Consider the following 27,507-nt stretch of genomic DNA (forward strand, 5'->3'; position numbering starts at 1 on the left):
ACTGTTTCTATTTATTATATTTTTTTTAAGAAGAAAAAGGTCCAATAAAAGTGGAACAGAGGATACACCTACCACGGCGACGGCGGCAGAGGCCAAGGCGGTTCACCAACTCCCACATTCACGGGGGTCGCAGCTGGCCGAGTACTATTCCACCGTGTGATCCCATTTCCATGCGTCATTAATTCCGTCATCTAGCGTCATACTCGCTTACGTGTTGAGGTTTCAAACAAAATTCCCACTAGCGGTCCTTACATGAAAAATTATTTACTAATCTCAACCAAAATAAAGTCTGCCTCATCTTAATAAACACGTGTTAGAGATCATTACTTTAGGGTTTTTTTTTGAGAAACTAATGTCTGGATATGTTAGGCTAATAATTTTTTTTTCTCATGAAATATGGGTTTTTTCATAAAAAAATAATTTTTAATCTCTTTTTACAAGATAGAAGAAAAACCACAGAAACCTTTTCAACGAGAGAAACAACATCTCCATCACAAATCCACCTAATATTTTAGGACCCTCGACCCGCAACCTGAAGGCGTACACCAGGCATTACTTTGAAAACAAATCAAAACATAAAAACCTAACAAGAGGAGAGAGAGGGACGCAAGAGTCCACAAACATGAACTTTGAAAGGACTTTGGCGCCATGATCTTTTATCTTCTTCCCTCAAGACAAAGACCCAACCCGGAACCAAAGTCCAAAGAACTCTGCCTCTGTCACCAAGGCCTAAGCAACTCTGTCACTCTTCCTATGAGACAAAACTGTCCGGGTTGACCAACACAGAAGCCATATCAGCTCAGAAACCATGAACAGATCTGCAATCAAAAGAGGACGTGATCCATGGTTTAATTTCATCATGGCGATCTCAAATCTCGCACACAATATCCAATTGCAGATCAAATTATATCTAGTTGGCATCCCTCTGCGAGTAAGCGTCCAAGGGATACGAGGAGAAGCTCGTGAGGAAGTCATGGACTAGAAAACAGTAGATTTGATGTTCACCTCCACCCCACCCCAAAAAAAAAACCAATAAGATGCGGGGATATCTAGCAAGAGCCTCATATGACCTCTATTATGATACCATATCAAAATCTCTGCTTGTTCCAAAACCTTAAGTTGATAGGATAAGATAGATTTATTTATATATTTTATATTTTCTTATGGTGGACGCCTACCAAGTTTTGAAGCATGCGAAGTTTTGAGAGACGATGCTGTAATCTTAAACCAATGATCATCAAAGTATCCTAAGAAAAAAATGTTGGATGTTATTTTTCTGGGTGAAGTTGGGAAAGAAATTCCATGGATTAGTCCATGGACTTATCAATCAAGCGTTTGAGGTATTCATGGAGTCCATACAATAAAAGAAGTGAGATTTGCATAAATAAAATGCATTCATCCTGAAACTTTAAATTTTTCTAATTAGATCTCCAAACGTTTTTCTTCGTCGCAATATAATTGTCACATGACAATCTAATATATGCCTTCTATTCCTGAAATGCCTTTCTCTCTAATTTAGAATTGAGGGTATGCTAATCTTTTTTCTCACTTAGTTAATAGTATTAAGATTTTGATGGATGGCTAGGTCACTTTGCGACAAAAAAATAAGTTTTAGTATCTAATTGAAAAGAATTTAAAGTTTTGGGGTGAATATATTCTTTGCACAAAGTTGAAAGGATGTCGCTCTAATTTTTTCTAAAATTTTTAATTACATTCAGATCCTTTATGCATCATGCAATAATCATAAAAATATTTGAGTTGTAATTGCCCATTATACCGATATGTATATTGTGCGACAATTGAGATTTAGTCCGATGATACATGGGTATTCATGATTGGACGTCATATTATATGGGATCCATTTTATAACAATCATTATACTATATATAGTCATATAGATAGCTATGATTGGCAAATTGGGTCTCTCCACTCCAACTATGAATATGAGAAGATCTCAACTCAAACCATTTTTGCGGCCAATTTAGGAGAAAAAATTCTAAAAAAATATCCGCGAGTCTCTCAGTTTTCATTTAGTTATTTTTTTTGATCTTTAAAAGTTCCATCATCCTATCATTTCATCAATTAAACGAAATAGATGATGACTTTGATGTTGGTTTTGGAAAAAATAGAAATCCCATTAAAGCGGCCAATGCTTTGGAAGAAACATTGTTTTGAATTTTCTAAATAAACGGATTAAGCATTGCCACTCTTATCCATAAAGAATTTAAAATGGCTATCAATGTTTATTTTTTTATTTTAATAATTATCTAAGAGATGGATCAATGATTACTAATATGGCAAGCATGACAAGAAGTTATTATTTGAGACATAATATGACATGAAATTAGAACAAGCCAATTCAAAATTTTGAACATCCCAATGCTGGTTCACTTAGATGTTTAATCATTCACACCTCCTCCTCATTTTTCATCGGCTTCCCATGTTCCCTGCTCTTTGTTTTTACTCCATTTCTATGAATTGTGATTGAAATTAAGCTACAAGCATTTGGTTTTCGAAAACTTTGTTTGCTTTGTTTTGTTGCTTTGGGGGCTTGCATGTCCTCGCAGGTCCTTCACGCTGACATCGTGCAAAGAAAACAAAATCAACCTGATCTCCCCTAACGCGATATCTCAGCCACCCGTCAAGTACTGCCCCACTGTATGGTAACATCCCAGCCGTCCATTAGAAGCTCTCATCATCTCATAGCACGCAGAGTGATTTACCAAGATTCTCGTCAATATATCCATTAAAATATGACCGTTTGTGATTTATACGCTAAAGCCAAGCGAAAGCGATGGCACACCGACAGCGAGAATAACATCCACCCGATCAAACATCCGTCTGATTCCAATCAAACGGCCAGAGGACCGTTTGTCCGTCCTGGACGCCAACCTGCTATATAAACGAGCGAAGATTTCCAGACCTCGTTTTATCTCCGAACCCATCCAAGAAAACCAGCTTGAGACGAAAGGGATGTCTTATATTCCGCCTCATCTCCGAGCGGCCGCAGCTACTCCAACTCCATCCGCCACCGCGGCGATCCCCTCACCGCACCACCGGAGCGCCACCGCGAAGCCTTCCGCCGGAACCCTGGAGACCGTCCGGAGGCTCCCGTCCTCCACCCCCGGAGATGGCGCCGCCGCGGCCGCCTCCTCCTTCCTCGCCCCCGGCCGCCGGCCTGGCGCCGACGGCGGCCGCCTGGAGTCGCAGCACTCGAGGGCGCCCTCCGTGCCGGAGCCCGTCTTCGGGCAATGGGAGCCTTCTGATCGTGTTCTTGCCCTCAGTCCCGAGCAGGTCTTCGTTTTACTATTCCTTTCTGGATGTTTCTTGTAGTGGAGCCATTTGTGCTGCGCTTAGGTCACGATTTTTTTGGTTTGCAGAACGAATTTTAAGGTTTTGGTCGGTTTAGATTCTCGGGTTCTGGGGTTAATGCCTTAATGTTTTGGGATTATATTTGGAATTCCGTGAGCTTACTGGTATCCTTCTTGCATATTAGGCTTTGTAGGTTTCTTGATCCCTTTTTTATCTTCTTTTTCGGGTTCTTTAGACAGATTAGGTTTTTTATTCTCTTGGATAATGCTTTAATGATTAATCTTTTTAGAGTTCTTGATTTTTTGTGTCCATTGGTATTCATTGAGCTTGGCGATGCTCTTCTTGAATGTTTCTTTAATGAGTTTTGCTTGCTGGGTTTTGGTTATGGCATGGGCTGTCTTTTTGGCCTCGTATAAACATGGTGGATTTGTTCTCACAATAGGTTTGTTTGGCATTCGAACATGCCATTATTTTATCAACACCTCCATTGCTAAATGTGGGTAATCTTGTTCAAACCCCGATGACATCTTGAGCATGTTAGGCTGACCGAGCTCTTGTGCTTTTTAGTCACCCATGTTGTCCTGCAAGTTTGTTGCCTCATTCTCACGCAGTTGAATGGGAGTGTTGATTGCTGTTAAGCATATTTACCATTGTTACTGTACTAGTCCAATTATGATTTGTATTTCCTTATTAGTCTTGATACACTTTTCTTATTAGCCCCATTGTTATTGATGTACATATTGTTGTGACGCTGAATACAAGGTACAGAGAATAAACGAATATCTTTCACATATTCTCTCTCTTCCCGTATTTTATCATGGTATCAGACCTTTTGTAATGCAGGATGGTCCTCATAGGTCAAAGCAGGTATAATTGGAAACAAGATGAAGTAGAAAGGCCTGGATTTATGCGCATGAATGTCTGTTTTATACCCCGTGCCCCCAGCCCCCCACCCCCAAAAAAAGCACATGAGCATGTTAAGAGAAGAAATCACCACCTCGAACTCACAGGGAATTTGGTGATCCTCTTTGCGCATATAGTGATCCAAAGTGCTGCCTTTATTTCATGTAGTGGGATATTTGGTTCTATTTTTATTTGGGCCATTTTCTTTACTGAAATGGGTTAATGTCTTCAATTGAACTGCTAATTCTGATTATCCGAGGGTTCCATCTCTTCTTTTTGACTATCAAAGTAGATACTCTCTTATTTTCTTGAAATCTTCATAATGTCTCCACCTGGGAAGAATTGGAGCGAGATGCTCCCCTCTCTTCTGCATGGACAAGGGTAAATTTTTAATCATATTGCCTCAAAAATGATCTAAAAAGTTAGCCATTTGGCAGATATCGTTAGCTGCATCACAGATTATTTTGGTGATTTTTTTAACATCTTTTTATTTTGCTTCACATAACTCGTCCACTGGTTGGAAGATGGGTGCCTCTCCATTCCTATCAATAGATTATGCTTACACATTTGCAACAATATCTTCATTTATGCATCATAATGTTTTTGTTCATGAGCATCTTGCCTGGAAAATATTGTACTGCCCGAATCTTCTTTAGTTGTCCTGCTTTTTATGATCCTCTATCTCATTGAGTATTCCTCGCGATATCCATAGGCCTAATCACTCTCATCACCACTAAAGTGAGCACCACTATTATCATCCTCTAGGATGTCATGATTCGAGTCCTCAAGGGGGGACTCCATTTTGATGCATGGGCAATTTGTTCTCAAAGCAGAAAATACAAAACTGTTGCTCTATGTTTAGGTTTATTTATGGAGTTTGCCAAATTTCTCTCTACTTGGACTGGACTGTGAGCTTCATAGTAATATGTTCTAACTTCTAACTAGTTGCATGGTCATGTGGTCTTGGATAATGATGTATAATCGGTATATATATCTATATATATTCTATATCACGGATTAAAATACCACACGCTTTACTCATGCCAGTGATGGGCTTGCACAGTAAAACATAACATTGCTTCATGTGTGCTATGTTCTCCTCAATTATGTGCCAAGTGTAATAGTACCAAAAAAATGGGCATGTGATTGCTTGTATTGATCCGCGCTCGCTGGCACACATTGATGCCAATGGTATAACTTAGTAGGCATGATATATAAGGACATTACATTCATGTCTGTACCTGTTCAGCATAATATGTGCCATATAGTATGGATGAGCTTGTTACATTACCTAAATCCTTGTTGTATAATCAGCAGCACGTTTCAATTATGCTTCCAGCAAATGTACAAAGATGAAAAAAAAAATTATAAAAATATATTGCTGCAACTTCATGGCTAATAGGACGCAATTGTTTAGAATTCCGTGAGTTATTGCTTTTGTAGGTGCTTTTTATTCCAAGTGGTGTTCATGATGGTTGCACTAATATTGATTTCCTTCAAGTGACGGTTCAAATTTGACAAAAAACAAGCTTCTTCTTTTGTCTTCTTTCTTTTTCTCCTTCCTGTTAAATGCTCTTGCATTCGTCTTAAATTTGAGTATTTTTAAGTTTGACTTAATTACACGTCTTATTTCACTATGATCTCCCATATATCTCTTTGCGATCTCCTTGTTCCTAAGCTCTTCTTTTGTCACTTAATTTCCATGATTTGATTCTCATGATGCCTCATGATTCTACTAATAGTGAATCACTGTTGGTGCACTAGTCATTATGTCAGGGACCTAGATGGCCATGCCCATAAAAGTTCCTATAATTGCATCATTAATCTATTGCACTGGTCACTGATTTTCCCAACAATGTGTTTTAAATCTTTGATCAAGTGTATATTTTTTGGAATCTTGCTTATGATGTTGCAAATGACAATCTAACCTTCGAATGCTATCAAATCATGGAAAGATCTCACTGTGGCACCAACCTGTTTTGCAAGAACTCCGACAAAAATTTCATGGCTTTAAATAAGCTTCTGCATACTTGTATCAATAAGAGATAAAAAGTGAATACAGAGAAAATACATTAGCCACTATAGATAAGCAGACAAGCCAAGGGAATGCAATTCTATTACAAAATTTTGCAGCAATATTCTGTGCCTTGGAGCCAGTGCAAAATAATTTCCATCTGCTTACCTGATGTTAAAAAAACTATATTCAACTGTACATGTTTCCTCAGTTTTAATCATATCTTATGGTCATTTCAAACAACTCAGAAAAATGAAGAACAACCCCATTCTGCAAATATGTTGCCTGTTAGCTATTAAACAACTCTGCATTTGCTTTCATGTTTTCTTCTTGCCCGAGAAATTGTTCAGCAACTCATTCTGCATCAGCATCTCACTACTATTTTCAAGGCCCTATTTTAGATTTCTGTGCACATTATCTGAGTATCACTATTTGTTTTATATACGTTTTTGCCATATTGGTTTTGCTCAAGTTTTCCTTAATATACTGAAACCTTAATTTATTATCTTTTATTGTTCTGCAATAGATTTATCTCACTGCCCTCGCATCTGCTAAACTCATCTTATCTGTAGATTCTTTCATTATAATTCAACCTTTTCTGCTTGCTGCATAGTTGCTCATACACATTGATATTGGAGTCATACATAAAGTTTCATTGGCACATTGTACCACTAAAAATGACTATTAGGCCTCATATGTGAGTTGGCTTTATATGCCATTTTCCACTGAATTCCTAGCCAAATGGTAATCTTTGTTACAGTATAAACTTAAAAGCCTCTTTTACCATTTATATCAAGATCTTCCTCACTCTTTAGTTGTCATTTTACCAAACATCCTCTTTACACATATATTTAGTCTTCTTCTTTTTTGCCATGCCTCCATCTCAGTGTCCTCATACCTTCGAAAATCATTGGATATGCACAATCTGTGTTGTCCAACATATGGATATATTTCTTATGACTGGTGCTATTATTGTATTTTGCATTATTCTTCCTCAATGAATTTATCTATATTATACACAAAAGTATGAATAAGTTTCTGTCCAGAAGCAATCAGGGCCTTTGAATCTAATTGAAGAAATCCTGACCATCAAAATTACTCTCTAAACGGTTCCTAATATCAACAAAATTCTAAAGAATGGAAGAAAATTGTTATAAAATTTCAGCCATAGCTTCTAGCCACCTTTTGACCTATAAAATACTGGAATTTCACCGAGTGCTGTGAGATATCAATTGTAAAACTTGAAAATTTCTTTTTAATGAGTCTAGGATCATTGAAATCCAAAATTTTTCAATAAGTTGTATGTTTCCAGAAAATTGGAAAAAATCATCCTTAGTTTACAACTATATTTTTCAGCCATGTTTTGACCTAAGAGCCATATGATATTCATCGAGACCTGTGAGATATCAATTATGGATCTCAAAAAGACCTTTCCAACAAATCCAAAATCATCAAAATCCGGTATTTCTATGAAAAGTTATGCCTTCTGAAAGATTACAGGTTTCACATAGACTATAACAATATTCAAACATTTGGTCTAATATGTCTCTAAACTGTAATTTCACTATGAATTATTATGTAATAATTGTATAAGTTATGCTATACATATATAATTATATAATAAGTGTAGCATAATACCATTGAGTAGCTTGATCTTGTGCAATACAACAATTAAAAGGGGTATCTTAGTGCATGAGCTCCTTCCGCTATGGGGTCCGGAGAGGGTCAGATGTACGCTTACCCACACTATGGGTGTGGGTTGTTTCCGTATTTGAATTTGTGACACTTTAGTTACAATGGAGCTACTTTACTATTGCATCAAGGCCCACCCTCTTATGCAACATAATAATTATATGTCAAATTTTTTATTTTAAAAACTATAATTCTAACAAGATTTTATGGAATAATATATTAGTATAATTTTGGTGAACTTTCATAATTCAATTATTGTCAGTTTTTTTATTATATTTCTTCTGTCTACATGTGCATTTGCATGTACATTTTTGCTAGTATATTATAAGTCCATACATTTATTGAAGGTCTTCATGATGCCTCAATGTTTTACTTTTCTTAATCTTGTTTGGATGGTCATCTCTACTCCAAGTCTTACATTACTTTTCTATACTTGTTAAAGCCTTTCATTCCATTGACATTATGTTATATTGTTTTGAATCTTATGTTGGAGATAACCCAGCCATCAAAATTTATTCTCCTATCTTCTTTCCAATGTACCTCTGCTTGTTGTTCAGCCTTAAGGACTCTCTTCTGATGTCTATTCACAGTATTAGTGATCAATGTGTGATACCTAAGAATATACATTCATGTTAACATCCTCTGATCAGTTGACTTTGTGATAAATGTATGATACCTGTAGTGTTGTTTTTGACTTAAACATGTGTGCATCAGAATTTATTCTTGTTTTGCCAATATCAGTTTTCAACACCAAGCAGCTAAGCTTACTTGAACCATAGTCTTCATGACAATCTCTGAACTTGTTACTGCTTTTCAAGTCTAATTTTTAGTTCAAAGCTCAGAAAATCAAATAACTTGCATTTTCATCGCACTGCTGTTAATGCAATGGTGCACCTTGGCTGTGGCATTGTCTTTTCAATTATTGTTGACAATAATTGATGAGCTTGGCAATAATGATGATCTAATGTTATTTAGTTAGATGAGAATGATGTATTGCTTTAGACCACAGTCATGAAATCTTTTTGCAAGCGATATTTTCTGACTCGGCACAATTAAAGGGCTGGTTGTTGCCTGCAAATCCATTTGCACGTAAAGAGGACTTGTGGTTGCAAATAGAAATGCTGCAATCTATTTGCAGTTGCAGTAACTGTTTCTTGTTTGGTTGCTTGCAACTATAATTGCAAATGCATTTGCTGTTGTTTGGCTGTATGGTTGAGATTAGATCACCAGTGAGATAGGATATGGAAGAGGATGGTCAACTGCTGGTGGTGGAAGAGAGGAGTTGGGGGGAGAGAGGGAGGGGGAGGGGGGGGGGGGTGGGGGGGTGGGGGGGGGGGGGGAGAGAGAGAGAGGAGGTCAAGGGTATCACAGGTGGCTGCCTTGGTCCTAGGTAGTCTTTTCTAGTGATTGGATAGTCCACTGCTTAGCCGCCTTCCAGGTAGCTACGGGGGGCAGCTGTCTGGGCACCTAGGTAGGTGCTTGGTTTCTTGGCAACCACTTTTTCATCAAATGGGCGCCTAACTTTTCTGATGTTATTGGTAAATTTCATCCATCTTTCTGCATATCTTTTAAGAAGTGTGTTTACTATTGAGTAATTTGAGATACATTAATGAGTACCTATGTATTTCCTAGAGCACTTTAAGACTACTCTAAGATCAAAGCGTAGATCTTGGGTCTTCCCTCATCTTTACAATAAAAACCATCCAACAAGCTGCCATCACTTAGCTTTAAACCTTCCCCTCCATTGCAAGTGGCAAGAGAAGAGGTTTAGGCGGAGGGTAGGTTTATTATAAATGTGATAATTTGAATATGCAAGACTATCATTGAATTTGTTATTTTTATCTCTAGATGTTTGTGTGCCACCTAGGCATTTAGGGGGGCCATTCTTTAGGACCATCTAGGTGTTTTGACAACCTTGGAGGAGGTGGAAGAGAGGCAAGAAGGTGATTGATGGTGGAAGGGGAAGAGTATGGTAGTGTACAGTAGTCAAGGATGGTGGACAGTGGGGGAAAGAGATGAGATGGAAGAGGAGGAAGATGATGGGCGGTCGATGATAGAGGAAGGAGGTTGTGGTGGAAAAGAAGGACAACGATGGGCAATTGGTGATGGAGGGAGGTGGCGGTAGAAGAGAGGTAGAAAAGGTAGAAGAGAGGTAGAAGAGGATGGGGAATTGCCAAACAGGGAGGGGACTGGCTGAAATGGTCGTTGGAGAGGGGGAGGGATCACACTGGCAGGGAGGAGGTTTGCAACCTAGGCCAGCAAGGTGAGGGGGTATTATCTTGATCGGATGGGATGGAAAAGGTTTCCAACCTTGCAACTTAAGTTGCAAAAGCTTTTGTACTCAATTTTGACTAAAATTTTTGCAATTTTTGTCCCCTTTTATGTAACTTAGTTGCAAATTTGGCAGTGCAAGAAGTTTCTATTTAAAGATTCTACTCTTTTACCTCTTAAATTTGAGTTCTTGGCACCGATGCTTATATTGTGAAGTCTCGATCTGGACCTGTTCCACTTGATTGGCCTGGCCCATCACTGGCCTGCACATGAGTTGGGTCGTAAGCCCATGGGAGCAATGGCTCGCATGGCCGTGCACGTGGGAGCAGAATGAATCGGACTCCGAACATGAGTCCTCTTCTTCCCTGATTCCGTCGGGAGGAGAAAACGGAAGGAGGCCAAATCCTTCCATGTTTGAGCCGATTTTTCTCTATATAAACGCCTCCCCACCCCTCCAATCCCTCAACCGATGGTCATCACTCCTTTCTTTTTTCCATTGAGTTCATAGTTGCCGGTCATTGTGCTCGCCAGAAATTGGGGTCGCCGACGCCTTTGGAGCTGAGGTAATATTGTGATTTTCTTGCCCTTCTTTCCATGACCCGAAACACGGCCGCCAACCATGAAATCGGCCGAAAATCGACCGAAAATCAGACCCCCTGCTTTTTTTCTGTTTTTACTGATCCTTTTTTTCTTTTTCGACCACCGCCGCCATCAGCACTTGTCGCCGAAGCTCTCAGCCTCTCCCCTGCATCGACTTCTGGTAGATGCCGAAGCTCCAGACGCCGGTGAGCGGATTGGGATCCGAGATCGACCGAGCAATGACCCCTTGTTCGGTCCTCTTTTGGGCTGAATCCGACCTGCCAGCCGCTGTCGCCGGCCACCCTCTGCTAGCCGCCACCACTGCCTGCTGCTACTTCGGACCACGACCACGACAGCCACCAACCCACCTCCCTTCCTCTCCCCTCTTTACCAAGAAAGAAAGAAAGAAAGAAGAAGAGAGAGCCCATCCCTCTCTCTCTCTTATTTTCTCTCTAGGAGATCTATGGATCCCAGTACAGGGTCCTGTCGACCTGATCTATGAACCCGAGCTGATTCCTGCAAAGGCCCTAATCTGCCTTGGTGCTCGGACTGCCTACTAGACCGATTACTCCGACCATGTTAAGTGTCCCTAGAACCTACTAATTATGAATTCTATCGAAAGACCTTGGCCCTGATCGAGTCTATACTCCATGATTCATTGATCGAGTTGCTTAGACCTGACTTGCCTAGAGCTACCGAACACTGTCACTCAACCAACCATCTTCTTTTTTTATTATTTTAATCCTATTAAATCATCGAATAGAAATTAATTTCGCTTTTAATTTTTTTACGTAGGGTTAATTGATTTGCCTAGTAAAGTTAGACGGTCTAAGACGAAAGAAGTAAATTGTGCACTTCTTATTATTTTTTAAATTATCATGTTTTTCATGCATAAAGTTTGCTTGTGGAGATATCATGCTTTCTTAAAATTATGGATCATCATATGTGTTATGAAAATCTTGCTTTATTATGAAAAATATTTTCATAAATATTTTTAACGAAAATAGCTTGTTTGTGAGATATGAATTTGATTATGCCATTTAGTATTTTTCGTCTATATATGTATGTATTTTAAGAAAAAAATTTAAGTTTTCTAAAGGCTCTCAGATAGCTATATAATATATATGATCCCTAGAATTGGAAAAATCGACATCCGAAGCTAACATCCATACGAACACATGCCCTGCTAGCGGGCATAAAGTTGGCATATGAAATAAGAATCTATGTCGATTATGAACACATACCCTGTCATGGGTATAAAGTGATTGTAGTATGAATATCTGTGAGCAATATTTTGAACTATGATATGGCTAAATGGCAGAAGAATGATTTGTGAATTTATTTGTAAAATGAACTTGGAACCATATTTATGAATTATGAATACACAATTGGCTTTATGATTTGTTTGAACATACTATACTATGAAATGCTTTATTTTGCAATATCCACTATTTTTCTTAAATGATGCATTGATATGGAAAAACTTATACTTGATCCGATAAGGTAGAGTAAGATTTACTTACTAAGCTGTGCCGCTTATATCTCTATTTTTATCTTTTCCTCTTCAGATGAATAGGGTTGATAGAAACGAAGGATGGTCTAAGCTTGGAGTTCGCGCTAGAAAGCTTGACGATCTTGTAGAAGAATTTTAGTATTTTAAATTGACTATGAATTTGTAGTTAATGATTTTCTGAATATTAAGGATTATGGGTTTAGTATTATTATTTGAATTTAGACACTCTAAACCAGTATTGGTTGCATTTAATGGATAATGAAATTGGACTTTTATTTATTATATTTTGTTTGAGATGAACTTGAAAGTTAAATGAAATGTTTGGTTTCGTGTTGTCGTGGGTTGTACCCCTTGGTAGCACGGCCATGTTATGTCCTGGATTTGGGGCGTGACACATATTGCTTATATTAACTGATATGGCTTAGTTTATGTTGGGGTTTATATCAGGAGAGTGATATACAAGTGAACTCTTTGCTGTAAAATTTCCATTTTGTTTTGTGGAGAAGATTGGTGTCAACATAAGTAGCCTATTTAGGGTTGCTCAGACTTGATGTTCAAACTTGTGCTCCTAATGTTGCTTTTTCATCTTTAATCAATTCCCATATAAAATCAGTGAGCTGGTGGAAATTACATAAACCTAAACTAAGTATCTCGTTTTTCTTTTTATCCAGTGGATTTGATGTATCTCAACTTTCTCCAGATTGAAGAGGTTAGGTTGCGGCTAAATGTTGATGTTACAGTTTCTCCTGATTCCCTTCCTGCGGCTGCACCCATTGAATCATTTAATGATATGGTAACTATACCTATGTTTGCCTCTGAGTGTTCCCTAAAATTTTATTTAGTTATATGGAAGACTAAGACTAAATTGCCTTGTTGGGTAATTTATATAACATCTTGTCTATTTTGCCTTCAGTGTTTGCACTCAAGCATCATGAAAGATATTGCTTTTCATGAGTACACAAGACCAACCTCTATTCAGGCACAAGCCATGCCAGTTGCTCTAAGTGGGAGAGATCTTCTAGGCTGTGCTGAGACCGGGAGTGGGAAAACTGCTGCATTTACTATTCCCATGATTCAGGTAGCAACAGTTCTTTTTCTGCTCATGAAAATTACTAGTGCTTCTTTATGTTGTACATCTGTTCAATATAGTTTATTTTATTCTATTATTGTACATTTCTGGATCTTTATTTTTTCCGAAGAGCATTTGCTTTAGTTATTGCACTTTTTTACAGCATTGCTTGGCTCAACCACCTCTCAGGCATGGAGATGGACCATTAGCATTAGTCTTGTCTCCCACAAGAGAGCTTTCCCAGCAAATAGAAAAAGAGGTCTGTCACAATTTCCTTTATCAATGGTGATTTTACTGCATTTCAATTAGGAGACAGCACGATTACATTGTCACTTGTGCTCCGATAGTCACAGTTTGTATTGAGTCCTACCTTTATGATGATATGAGATACATTTGCACATAATGCACTTTCATGCTTCTTTTTAATAATGAATTGGTTGTTAGCGTGTAGCAGCCAATTGAGGTGGAGAGGGAGTTTCTATAGGGTGAAGAGGGGGTTCTAGTCTTTAATATGGGTTGCTTGAGAGATTGATGCATGATAGTTCAGGCTTAAACTCAAGAGAGGCTGGTTCAGCTATAAGCTATCAAGCAAGCCAAATTAGTGGCAGTTTATCGCCATATATTTATCGGATGTGTTCTGATTGTGGTCTAGTTTCATAGAGGCCATATTTCCATTGCTTTTTTTTCAAAAAAAGTCTAGCAGTCATACTAAGTAATGCTATTTCTTAAAAATCTGCAATATATGGCGATAAACTTCAGATTTTAGAAACATTAAGAATTAGACCATATTTGTATTGCCAAATTTCAAAAAAAAATTAAAATTAGATGGGTTTGGGTTGGTAATAGTGTCATAATTTAGGAGTATTTTATCAGTCAAGGATCCAGAAGCTTAGTGTCGTGTTGGGATTTCACATGTAATGTTACATACCATTACAATTCATCTCTATAGGCATTTTGGATAGCTTCAACTGTAGATAGTTACAGCAAAATGGGCTAGTAGTGGTGTCTGTGGGCTGACTTTGGCCATCCCATGTTCAATTTTGGCACGTGTTGGAACTACTATTATGTAGACACTTGGCAGGGTTGCCAAGTGTCAAAGTGTCCTCAAGAATCAGACACAGCAGCATCTAAAAACCTAGCATGGGGACACGACATTTGTTGTATACATGCACAATGTTTTTGTTTCGATGATTATTTGACAAAAGAGAAACTTAGAATCATAGACGCCATCTAACAAATGAATGCAATGTAATATCCTTGAGTTTGCAAGTTGCCTAATTTACTCACTATTTTTTTTAAATCACTTAATAATATGTGTTGGGATCATGGTATGCTATACCGTACCAAACTGGACGGTACCGGACGTACCGACCCATACCGGTTCGGTACTGGTACCGATACCGGTACCGATGGTACACCGGCACTCGTGTCAGGATCAAGCGCTACCATTACACCAAAACCCGCAGGTGTTAGTGAAGGCACAACTTTATTTCCTTAAACTAGCGCAGGGGCCCATAGCGCCACGAGTCGACTCCGACCAAGCCTCGCCCAACTCCGGACTCCGACAGGGCCTCGCCAGTGGGTTCAGGGACCCCCTAGTGGTATAACCCACCCTACTCCTCCAGCGCATCCACGTTGGCAGGCGGCAGGACTGACTCGGCCCTCCAGGCCTCCGCTAACGTTGACTCGGCCCCTCAGGCCTCCGCCAACAATCCCCCCCCACGTAATGCCTGGGTTTCGAACTCGAGACCTATTGCTCTGATACCAATTGTCAGGATCAAGCGCTACCATTACACCAAAACCCGCAGGTGTTAGTGAAGGCGCAACTTTATTTCCTTAAACTAGCGCAGGGGCCCATAGCGCCATGAGTCGACTCCGACCAAGCCTCGCCCAACTCCGGACTCCGACAGGGCCTCGCCAGTGGGTTCAGGGACCCCCTAGTGGTATAACCCACCCTACTCCTCCAGCGCATCCACGTTGGCAGGCGGTAGGACTGACTCGGCCCTCCAGGCCTCCGCCAACGTTGACTCGGCCCCTCAGGCCTCCGCCAACAACTCGGTACGCCAAAATAATTTCATACTGTACCGTACCGATGCTATGCTAGTGTGGCACGGTACGAGGTCCGATACCGAGAGTCCGAGACGACGAATCTTAATTGGAATACTTAAAAGTGTTCATATAACTATGATAATTTTATATTAAAAATATAATGACACTTTGCTTAAAGCGTTGATGTACTTCATTTATATTAAAAATATAAGGACACTTCAGTTGAAGTGTCCATATATCATTTAGGACATTTTACTTAAAATGTCCTGACACTTAAAACTGACTCTCCTACATAACACTCAAAAAAATAGGTTCCAAGTGTTGGACACTTTTTGTTGATAACGAAAGGACTTTTCAAAGTTGAGTGTCCAGTTATGTTGTGTCATGCTGTGTCCAAGTATCCGAAAGTGTCAACATTTCCAGATAGCTTAAAAATGAAATGTCTAGGTAATATAGGTTGGAACCTTAGCTTGGTCTCAGCCCAGCATGAAAATGCCTAAAACTTGGTGCAAGCTTGATTTCGTGGCAGTTATGGGCTAGGATTAGAGTGCCACCCAATTCGTATTTGTTTTATTCTTAGTCTTGGCTTGGCCTTAAAACTCAATTAGGCTTCACATTCTCAGGCCGAGCTCGGCCTGAGGGCTTCATGCCTAAGCTCACACAGTTTCTTTTATTCCTAAGTCCAAGAAGGATCCTCGATCCATTCTGGCTAAGGGAGAGACATCCCTATGGGTTCAGTTGTGGTTTAATAATGGTGAAAGCTAAAGTTGGGATTGAATGAGAAGTGAAGCTACATTAGTGAAGTAGTTATTTTAAATGCTGAACTGTGGAAGAAATGACCATGGAGGCATGAGAAGGGAATGTAATCAACTTTTAAAACTTGCTATTAGATTGCTATTTGAAGCAGAAATTTTAAATGCAAAGGGTGTTGATGCAACCACTGGTGATCAAAAGCTTTACATCTAGATCTAAATTATGTCATTTTGTAGGGTAAGATAAAGCTTTACAAATGGTGCTGCCCAGGTGGAGCACATCGGCGACACTTTTGACAGTTGTAGGAATTGCCATAAATTAAGATCAAACTTGCTGCTATAATGCTTTGAAGCATGGTATGCTGAACCGTTCGGTCCTTGACCGGTCCGGTTTGGCTGTAGAAAATGGACTGGTTCGCACCGGGGCAGCGCGCCTGCGGGGCGTGCGGCGCTAGGAACCACACCCATGTGTGTTTCTGCGCGTGGGGCAGCATGCCCACTGGGGCGCAAGCCCGGAACCGCACCTCGCGCTGGGAACCGCACTGCGCGGGCGCGGTTCCCCGCACGGGGCCTTTAATGCCACAATGTGGCATTTAAGCCACTCTGTGGCGCGACTCCCTGCGCGGGGCCTTTAATGCCACAAAGTGGCATTTAAGCCACTCTGTGGCATCTAATGCGGGCGCGCGTGCGGACTCATTTTTTTCTTTCCGCACCTCTTTGTTTGCCAGTTCGGTACCGGTTCAAACATGTCCGAACCGATACCGTACTGGTTCGGTAGGCGACCGGTATGCCTTGCTTTGAGTCACACCATTGCAACATGAGAGGAGTTTCAGTAGTGTTGGGTTGTGTTGTAGAATTTTATGTTGGGCTAGGAACAACATGCGATGATACTTTTGTGGGAGAACTGACTTGTCTTTGCCCAATTATAACTTGGAACTTTGCTAGCATTTTTTTTTCTTAGCTGCTATAAGATACTTAGGATGGGTTTGTAGAAGCCTTTCATGTTATTTGTTGTAGTAGCATGTTGTTTATATAAACCCCACTAAAATCATCCATGTATGATATGGCGCAGTTTTCTGAACCTTGGTTGACTCACCTGGGTTGACCAGGCAGCCTTATCTGGTACCCACCAACCTTAGTGGTTCAGGTTGAATCAAACTCGACAAACCCCCAAATCCGTTCGATCCAATAACTCTCATGGTTCAACTGTTCGAATCATTTGGTTGAATTGGGTTTAGCTCATGAAGGTTAATTATTACCTACACCATAGAGGAAGCTTTCCTGCCGCCATGGATGTTCCCCATGGTAGAAGACGATGAGGGGTGTTGTGACTGTTTGACATTGCATGACTGTATCATGCAAGAAGGGAGGGGATGACTGGTAGCTAATGCCCTTGGTGTGGCACAATTTAGATGCGGTGGGTTGTAGTGATCTCATCCTCTCATTTATCTAGTTCCAGGTGGTAGTACACCAGAAGGGAAGGGGAGGGGGGGGGGATGGAGGGATCGGTTTGATTTGGAAGATGAGGGGAAATGATGGGATTGGTTCAGTGTTTGAGGGGAAAGTGGAGAGAAAGCTGGAGAAGTGTATACTAATTGGGTTGACCAGTCAACTTGCAGTTGACCAGTGGTCAAACTAGAAACCAGCGACCTATCTGTCATAATGATTTGATCTGGATCACCAGATTTAGAACATTTTTGCATGGAGGATGCACTAACCTCAATGCTAATTATTTACTATAAATGATGGCTTCACTTATTGCTGATTTTGTACTCTCTATGGAAATCCCAATTGATGAGGTGATAGCTTCAGTGTTGAATTTGCTTCGCTATCCAATCTCTTTAGAATCTCGTGTTACCTTCACAAATCAGCAATATCAGCTCTACAATTCTATATATAATGCCCTTTCTAAGAATTCCAATCCATATAATACAGCTGGGTTTATTTAACCTTGATGTTACTTTTCATGATGGTGTCATCTGACCTTAATACTCTACTGTATATGCAAAGTTTAGCCAATAGTGCTAGCTGACTTGGACTTGCTTTTCCATTCAGCAGTTTTGTTCTTCAGTACAACTTGTGATTGTTTCTTTCATAATATTACTATTTAGTCAACTTCTTTTTTCCCCGCATTATAATGTTTTTGCTTGTAAATATCATTCAGTTCTGTTTTTTTTCATGATTCGCTCCTAGGTATATAGATAAATTGCCTTTTTTATTAAGCTATGCAGTCTAATCAAAGCAAACTATACAATGAACTCTTAGGTCTTTCTTCTATTCATATGAGCAACAACTGGAACACATGCAGCCACATGCATGCATAGACATGTATGCATATCACTCCTAGCATTATTATCATCTTGTCTTTTACACGTAGGGTTTATATGTTTCTGAATATCAGAGAAAGCGGCACCCTTCTTGGGTGCTACTGATGTTACACGCGACACAGATTGCTTTTGAATCTTAAGATAATAGGACATTGAGTTCGCACTACTACTAATTATATGTGCAACTGTTTGTCATTGTTTGCAGGTTAAGGCTTTTAGTAGATCTCTGGAAGCATTGAGAACAGCCATAGTTGTGGGAGGAACAAACATTTCAGAACAGGTGTAACCGTGTAACTCTGTACACATCTTACCGCTATTGACTTTAGATAGCTCGCTCATATCATATTAGTGCTTTAAAATGTCAATTTGCTTATTAGCATCTTGGTTTGTCAGAGCCTAGTGTCTGAGCAAAGTGGAAGTTGTGATATGGAACAGACTTATTAACTGCCAACAAAGCAAACTACAAATATAAATTACAAGGACAGTTCAATATATACTAGGAGTGAATACCGTATGGCGTCTATGTATGCCTGCATGCGCTTGTGCACGCATTTAATATTTTATTTTGATGCATTTCAATGTCCTTTACTTTTGCTGTATGTGCCTAAAACTCTGATAAACATCTGAAAAACCTCGGAGTTTCTGAATAGCAGTCCTAAATGGCTTCTGAATTAATGTTATACGGCTGCTGTCTATTGCTAATGCAGAGGTCTGAGCTACGAGCAGGAGTGCATGTTGTTGTTGCTACGCCTGGAAGATTTATTGATCATTTGCAACAAGGAAACACCTCTCTCATAAGGATTTCGTTTATTGTCCTAGATGAAGCTGACAAAATGCTAGACATGGGCTTTGAACCACAAATTAGAGAGGTAAAAGAATTTCTAGTCTTTCTACTGTGTATTTTCCCTTTTTTTTTGCTGCAATATGTTTGCAATCTGTAAAAGTGAGACACTGTCCTGCCTGTTATCATTGTTCTTTTTCATTCACCTTTTCCCTTGGCCATCTTATCTTTCTAGACTCTATATATAGTACCAGAAGGATATGCTTATGTCACAGGGGAGGGCCATTACATCAATGCATCTGCTGCTTTGTTTTGCATATACATAAAAATTCCTGTGATTTTTGAATGACTAAAATATTGAATCATATGAGATTGTTTTTTTAGATGATTTCTGCAGATACCCTAATTGAATTGTTCTTTGCTATGGATGCTCCATGCTTATGGATTTCTAAAGACGTAAGGTTGTTTGCAAGAGACCCCACATGGTCTTTTGGAGTGTCTTAGAGGAAGAATAATTATGATAAGACTAGTGTGCCTACATGGTGGTTGACGAATCTCAAGTCAGAGATACATGAATGCTATTTTTGTTTTCTAGTCAAAGATCATGATGATCTGGAAATGAGAAGTCAATAGAGCAATATCAGCTTTGAATATTGTCTAAAAGAGAACTGGTGTTGGATCTATATTAACATCAAAAAAGAAAAAAGAAAAAAAAACAATAGGAGCATTCTGAAACAGTGTTACAATGCAGTGCATGAGGCCACATATTTGGCTGCATATGCGTATGCTATCGCCTGATTGTACTGAATTCCCTATATGCGGTTACTATATGTATCCGGGCCGCATATGGGCCGAAAAGATGGTTTGCTAGTAGCAGACAGTAGGATTAGAATTTGTGGCTGCAATTGTAGCCTAATTTGCATTATATATGTGGCCCTTTAAGCATTGTGTTACACATATGTGGCCACTCTTATGCAGTTCGATGAAAGTAGGACGTGTACAAAACTACAAATTGATGGTTGGGCTGGATGTGGTTTTCAGATGGACCGGATGTGTATATTAGTTATTGTTAATGCATTAATTATTCTATAATTGTTCCTGTGGAATTTACTACTAGATTCTACTATTATTTATAAAAAATAATGCTATTATTATTTATTGTATTTAATATGTTAGTTTATCTCTAAATATTTAAATGCCAATTGTACATGGCCTGCATACTACTTATGTGCTATGCAGTCCCTTAACTGCCTGCATACCAGCTATGCTTTTTAAGAAGAGCTGGAAATGCTGATTGACGTTCTTGAAATCTTGAAAATTGAAAGGAAGGTGAATTTCTTAAAGAAGTATTCGATTACATAGGGCTGTAGGCAGACAAGTTCGGATTGCCTGAGCTCAGCTCAGAAATACGCTCATTTGAGCTTGGTTCAGCTAGGAAATGAGCTGAGTTAAAGCATATCTAAAAGCTTGACTAATAAATGAGCAGAGCCTGAATACGTGAGGCTAATACGTGGAGCTCGTAAGTATGAATAGTAGCTTGGCTCAGCTTGGTAAGAAAGCTGAGATAACCGAGCCAAGCTTGAAACCTACTCTTAAGCTTGGCTCAAGCTTGAATACCTCTTTCATATAGGAATCTCGAGTGGGTGAACTGTTACATCTTGTACCTATTTTTGAGGGAAGTTCATCGCCTATATCATTCAACTAATCTTCAGGGAACGGACAACCTACTTCCCAAACTGGTTTTTAGTTGTCACTGATCATTTCTGTTTCTCGGAGCAAGTTTAACAGAATGTATTCTTAATTTCTAGTCTCTGCTGTCAGGCTTAATTTCTGGATTGTTTTGATCCACTTTTTTCTTCTTATATATTTTTTAAATTTCAGTTATGGTTACTAGATTGACATGCTTGCTTATGCTCAAATGACAAACTTTTCTTTCTTTGTATTCTTTGGATCATTTCAAAATTTGAATGTTGATATGTCGTGTGTGCAACATTTACAACTATCTTATACTTGAAAACTACTTTATAATGTCAATCTATGTGCCAAGCATTCAGAATTGCCTTGTTTCATTCGTGCTGTTCGGATCATCAGCTCTTACGCTGTGAAAAAATTTCTTGTCATGCATCGAACCTAAAAGTTCTTTTTCTATAATGACAAACTTTTTATTCTTCAAAGAGCTGTTCTACATCTCTCTTCAGTTACATTTTGCAAGGTCGCTTGTTTTTCTCTGTTGAAAGTGTTACAACTTACAAACTCTCTTGGTTTTGCAGTAGATTTTTGGCAGGTTAACTGGCATCCTTTTCTAAATTTACTTTTCTTCATTTTAGGTGATGTGTAATCTTCCGAGAAAGCACCAAACGCTGTTATTTAGTGCAACTATGCCCGTAGAAATTGAACAGCTTGCTCAGGTAACCTGACAGGCTGCTGTTGGATCCTTAAAATGAGGTTCTTTTTGTCAAGATTTATACCTTGTTTAATGGACTGCATTTTTGGTTTGTTTTAATTTAATTGTGACTTAGATACTGGATTCCACCAATTTGGTTTGATTTTTAATAGATGATGCTATATTTATAATACTCATGACCTCTTGTTTGATGCAACTTGTAGGAATACCTAAGTAACCCGGTGCAAATAAAGGTAGGAAAAGTGAGTAGCCCAACTGCCAATGTATCTCAAATTTTGGAGAAGGTTGCTGAAAGCGAGAAGGTTAGCTTATCTTGTTTGTTAGGCAATTGCTATAGACAAATATTTTTGCTTTGTCTCTGATTCCTGAATCTTGAGGTTCATCTTGCCTTAAAACCAATTTTTTCCTATCACCCTGTTGGTTGATTTTGATTTTATTGATTTTTCTTGTGCCTGAAAAGTCTCAGATTGGGATTCTTTTTGCAACCAGAAAACCAATGATATTTCCACCTATCTGATAAAGCTGGGTGGTTAGGATTAAACAAGTTTTTATTGTTATAAGCTGATTATACATTGTCATGAAGTTTGCTTTATGCAACCTTACCAACCTTATGTTTAACTAAGCATTTCTTTTTAACCATTATGTTGCAGGCCTTTCAGTTCTATGTGGCATTGCATGAGCCTCTAGTGTTAGTATCGCACAATGAAACTACACTTCAAATGATACTATTAATGCTATGGTTAAGGATAAATAAGTTGGTGGATAATTATGATGTCACCATTCATGCAATTATCTATGAAGCTTCCATTTTCACAGAATTTAACAAAAGAAGCAGGCACCTATGGCGACTGCTAGTTTAAATTGACTAGGTATTGTTTAAAAGCGATAGGTATAAAAAGAATTGCATTTTAAACACATATTTCATTAATGAAAATGAAGAAATATAACACTTATATAGAGGTGTCTTGACACTTTGGCAATTATTGTTTGATACTTGAATTAATTAAGAATAAAGTGTCATAAATTTTACTGTTGACACTTTTGGCTGATGGAAGCAAGACACTCCATTTCAGGGTGCCTAAAAATGCTGTGCTGTCTATAGCATGTTCAAGTGGCTAGAAGTAATAGAACTCTTGAAATCTTAAAGGTGTCCAGTAACACTCATTGACATGCAAGAAAATTTCATGATCTTTATTGCTGTCACTTGATATTCTTTTGAAAGTTTGTACAATAACATTTTTTTGAAGATGAAAGAAATGATATTATCACATGGTTACCGAACTTTATGAATATGCCTCCATTGTCAATTAAACCCTAACCAGACATCTATTCTGTTTAAGAATAGCCTGATGTCACCAACCTTGTCCATTCCATATGAGAGCTATCATTTTCTAATTTCATCAAGAACGTCTGTGTAAGTAAATGTATCTCAAAGCTGATTTTCTTTTCTTAAAGCAACTAATACTATCTTTGTTTGTTGTCCTGTACAATTATCACTAACCAATGCTATTTGGATATACTATCACAACCAATCCTATTTGAACATGTTATGCATAATTTATAAGTTTAAGGTAACCAAACATTAGGCCAATAAGAAAATATGTATGTGGTTGCTTTCACATACATGGGGCCACCCTTTATTCTGATCATCACATGTTAGATGTATGAATGCATAATGTTCAACTTAGCAATCATGCATATTGATGATTTTGCTTCTTTATTGAGCCCCTTTATTTGGCCAGTAGTACTTTATCTTGTTTTCCCTGATACACTCTGTAGCTCTAATATTTGATCATGTGATTTCTTTTTACTGTTTGATTTTTAACTAAAGTACCAGAAGATCGCGAAGTTTATGATATCCTTTCTATAGACAACTTGTGTCATTTTATACATTATTTGTTCGAGATAATCTTTGGAATATGCTAAAATTATTGTTCCTGAGATATACTTCTTATTCTTTCTACTTGTGATGTAAGTATTATTGCAAACCCTGTCTAGATTGATCATCTTCTGGCTTTGCTTGTGGATGAGGCATCTCAAGCTGAAAACTTTGGTCATGCCTATCCTCTTACCATCGTTTTTGTTGAGAGAAAGGTACTAATGGTTGCACATGTTTATTTCTTGATTCGAGTTTGTACATGATGGAACTTAATCTTGCATTTTCATGCATCAGAACTGCTAAATCTTTTCAAATTTTGAATTATTTGTTATAATTTTCTTTTGTTTGTTACATTAACCAGTTCAATGAGGTAAGGCTTATCAGTTATGTTTCAGTAAAACTTCTCATAGATGAGAATAAAATTGAAGCCTTTTAAAACAAAATATGTTCTTGTGGTTGTGCTTGAGAAGTCTTACTTGCGCAAGTTTGTGGATCTTATTGCTCTCTTCAAAAGATTGGTTACTGCTAAATCCATCTTCATGCTTCATTCTTTTTATTATTGTAGCATGTTCAAAGTTCATGACGGATATTTATGTACTGTATACTTTGCATCTGTTGAATTGTTTAGAGTGATGAATTTGGACAGCACCATGTCCATTAACAAATTTAATTTCACCCTATGAAAGCTGATTTTAGTTATGTGTATTCCTGGTAATATCAGTGTAGTGATTAGTACTTTCTGGTTCATGCATGCTGGTCTGTTATCCCCTCATGATATGCATTTCTTCACGAAGTACAGGGGTGCCCTTTTGGACCAAGGAAATTTTTGAGAGTAGGCCTGGGTTCTGAAATAATAATTTCTAAGAAATCTATTATGTTGAATGCTTGTTACTGTTAGTGTGGTGCTTATCATCACAGAGCAATTTTTATTTTCTGGATATATCATAATTGATGCTTATACCTAGAATACTCGTCAGTGTGTACGGCTCTAATTTCTAGACTTATCACACTTTTCATTGGCTTGACCTTGCTATCCATCAGTCAAGATGTAAAGAAGTTGCAGAAGCATTGGTAGCCCAGGGTTTGGATGCAGTTGTCCTCCATGGTGGTCGTACTCAAAGCGAAAGAGAGGCAGCACTTCGTGATTTTAGGAAGGGCTCTGCCAACATTTTGGTAACTTTGAGTGCAGTGCACCTTGACTTTCTCATATGATCTTCAATTCGTAGTTGTCTCCCCTTGATTTATTCCATGTAGCTTCTATATTTTGTAGGTTGCGACTGATGTTGCCTCTCGTGGTCTAGATGTTACAGGAGTTGCTCATGTTGTCAACTTCGATCTTCCGAGGGTATGTGATGCTGATCTTTTCTAAACTGTAACAAGAAGTTGTATACCCTTATTATACTTGTTTCGATGATGAGATGGAAATTATTGTATGCTTTTTTCTCTGGAGAAAAGAATAGTACCATGCTATATGGTTTAGCTGTGTGTCCTTTTCTCTTCCAAGTCTTCATCCGTATTTGAGTGGTGCTCTTAATCTACCCTATGTAATTGACAGACCATGGAGGATTATGTCCATCGGATTGGAAGAACGGGTCGTGCAGGTTCCATAGGTCGAGCTACATCCTTTTACACTGATCGTGACATGGTCTGCCTTTGCTGCTTCTCTTCTGTTTATTTTTGTCCTGTGATCATTGCTTTTATGTGTTATTTCTGCTAGTGCAATATATTTAATCTGAGCACAAATAAGCGACTCCTCTTGCTCAATCTTCTCTGTGATTCTTCAGTACCTTGTGGCTCAGATAAGGAAAGCCATTGCTGACATGGAATCTGGAAACTCTGTTGCATATGCAACTGGGAAGGTATGATCATATGGTTATCTTATCTCAAAGATAGAGTACACGGGGAAAATTTTTGTTGCGCTTAACTTCCATCATTAAATCATCCAAGTTCTGGAGTTTCCTTGATTCGCTAACTCTGTTGCTTAGATGTTTTTTTTTAAATATTCTTTTTTATAAAAGCAAGATAGTTGAGACCTGCCTATGTTTAATTAGACAAGTTAAACCTTTCTTAAAAAAATTATATTTTCAAATTTGAATAGATGAACGCTGTTTATGTTGTATTATGATGTTCTTCCTGTTTTTCTAAGTTGTTTGGTTGATTTGCTTTATGCTATGCTTTTGAAATTTGCTCAGATTGCAAGGAACAAGGAGAGGGAAGCAGTAACTCTGCATAGAGAAGCTAGACTTGCATTGTCTAGGCTCTCATTGAATGGTACTGCATCCATAAATATTGAGGACAAATATCAGTATATGCTGACCACAACATCCGTCAAGAAAGAAGGTGCCGCAGATGGTGCATGGAATGATTAAGGGGGTATCTCCTTCCTTGCATGCCTCATAGGATCAACTATATCACCAAGTTTTATCTTCAGAGCTCTAAACTCAAAACAAGTAAGCATATTGAATGGGCATCCATCCTTCAAAAAATATTATTTGCTTTCTTATATTCCATCTATATATCTGATGATTCAAGGGGTTATTTTCTGTAACCATAAAGTTCTCTTTGAAGAAATTTGTGCAAAGTTAAGCTGATGCCTTATGCTAACATGTTTGTTTTTTCGTTATATTGTTACAGCTGTTTTGTTGGATGGGCTAATGCCTAGTTAAAAGATATAATGATTGTGAGTTTGGGATACAGTGCCTTAGGCGTTGAAACTGACAGCAGCTTGTTGTAAGTGCATTGATATATTTTCCCTTTTGTAGTCACTCAGTCAATGAAGTTGAGGAATTCTCCTGGTGTTGGTTAAATGATGCTACTAAGATCAGATTTTGTGGCTTCTAGTTAGTGGATGTTCCTTATTTTTATCAGTATTGTTTTCTTATCAAAAACAAGAGGACATATATCAGGTGAAATACTTACAACCACTAGAAGCTAAATTTCAAATGCCATTTACAGTGTCAGAAGGCTAAAATGACTTATGACAGTGTATAGATATTGATTTTTAATTTGCAATAAAGGCAAACATATGTGAATACATGCTAAAGCTATTTTACTGTGTTAGTTGTGATAAAAGAATAAAAGGGGGAAGAGAAACTTTGAAAGGACCTGCAACCCTTTGTTGCTTTATGCTTTATGTGGTTTGTTGAGGCTTGAAGGTGAATTTTGTATTTGCTGGTCTCCTTCACTTGTCTGGCATTATCTAGATGCTTCTTCCTGTCATATCATGTTATGCTTCAAGGTCATGCTGTTTTGCATTCTCTAGGTTCATTTCTGAGAATTTCTCATGTACTTTTGATGTGCCAATCCTGTCAATGTCCTGTCCAATAATTAGCATGTCATTCAATCCAATGCAGGATTATGAAGTAATTTTCTGGAATATAACCTTAAAAAAATATGTTAGACTTATGTGGTTTTTTTCACACATCCAAGCCGTACCATAGATCGGTCAAAGTCTAGACATTGCCAAATAATTTTTTGAAACTATTGGTCTTTTTCGTTGCTTTCTGACCATGTTCTCGTTGTCCATAATTAAAAAAATTATGCTTAATCTTTAGAAGTTTAATAAGAATCGCACGGACGGGTAGATGCATCCTCATCCTTTCCAAATTTTGATTTGGAAGCATTATTTATCGAGTCAGATTGCCTGTAAGAAATGGATTTAGCTATAGGATGCATTGAGATATATAGCACCTCTTGCCATAAAAGAATCTCTAGAGCCAGCCCCATATTTATGGGAAAAGGTTGCATTTGTTGTTGTAAGGCTATGTATTCAAGTTGCTTTAATAATGACCAGGGCTAGTTGTAGTGGAATCTTACCCATATAATTCTCATCCCGAGGTTCATAGACATGCGGCAGTATGTATTGTTAGCCTAACCCTATGCACAATGTAAGGTACATGATCATTTCAGACATCCTTGTGAGCAATTTCGAGCTGATCTTTTTGATGTTAGTTCACAAGAAT

General features: G+C 38.4%; 1 protein-coding gene across 5 annotated transcripts; it reads left to right on the forward strand.

Annotated features, from left to right (window-relative positions):
* Positions 1–2,939: 2,939 nt before the first annotated feature.
* LOC103706247 (DEAD-box ATP-dependent RNA helicase 20-like) lies at positions 2,940–26,588 on the forward strand. 5 transcript variants are annotated; one of them, XR_005511184.1, is made up of 15 exons: positions 2,940–3,294; positions 12,985–13,077; positions 13,198–13,362; positions 13,517–13,612; positions 18,687–18,761; positions 19,189–19,350; positions 21,590–21,670; positions 21,870–21,968; positions 23,665–23,760; positions 24,587–24,718; positions 24,816–24,890; positions 25,101–25,190; positions 25,345–25,404; positions 25,738–25,995; positions 26,180–26,588. XR_005511184.1 is itself a non-coding variant. In XM_039124901.1 (14 exons), exons 1-14 carry the CDS (start codon positions 2,974–2,976, stop codon positions 25,912–25,914), a joined length of 1,737 nt encoding a protein of 578 aa, XP_038980829.1. In that variant the 3' UTR covers positions 25,915–26,168. The 5 variants fall into 5 exon arrangements, 1 of the variants encoding a protein (XP_038980829.1); XR_005511183.1 differs by having other exon boundaries at positions 2,974–3,294; positions 25,330–25,404; XR_005511186.1 differs by having other exon boundaries at positions 3,078–3,294; positions 12,956–13,077; positions 25,330–25,404.
* The last annotated feature ends 919 nt before the right edge of the window (positions 26,589–27,507 follow it).

This window comes from Phoenix dactylifera, chromosome 3, assembly GCF_009389715.1.
Source record: "Phoenix dactylifera cultivar Barhee BC4 chromosome 3, palm_55x_up_171113_PBpolish2nd_filt_p, whole genome shotgun sequence".
Classification (NCBI taxonomy): domain Eukaryota; kingdom Viridiplantae; phylum Streptophyta; class Magnoliopsida; order Arecales; family Arecaceae; genus Phoenix; species Phoenix dactylifera.

Coding starts and splice junctions, on each gene's coding strand:
- LOC103706247 (XM_039124901.1), top strand. CDS start 2,974: ATGTCTTATATTCCGCCTCATCTCCGAGCGGCCGCAGCTACTCCAACT. Junction 13,078..13,197: donor TTGAATCATTTAATGATATG/GTAACTATACCT, acceptor TTTTGCCTTCAG/TGTTTGCACTCAAGCATCAT. Junction 21,969..23,664: donor AGGTTGCTGAAAGCGAGAAG/GTTAGCTTATCT, acceptor AACCCTGTCTAG/ATTGATCATCTTCTGGCTTT.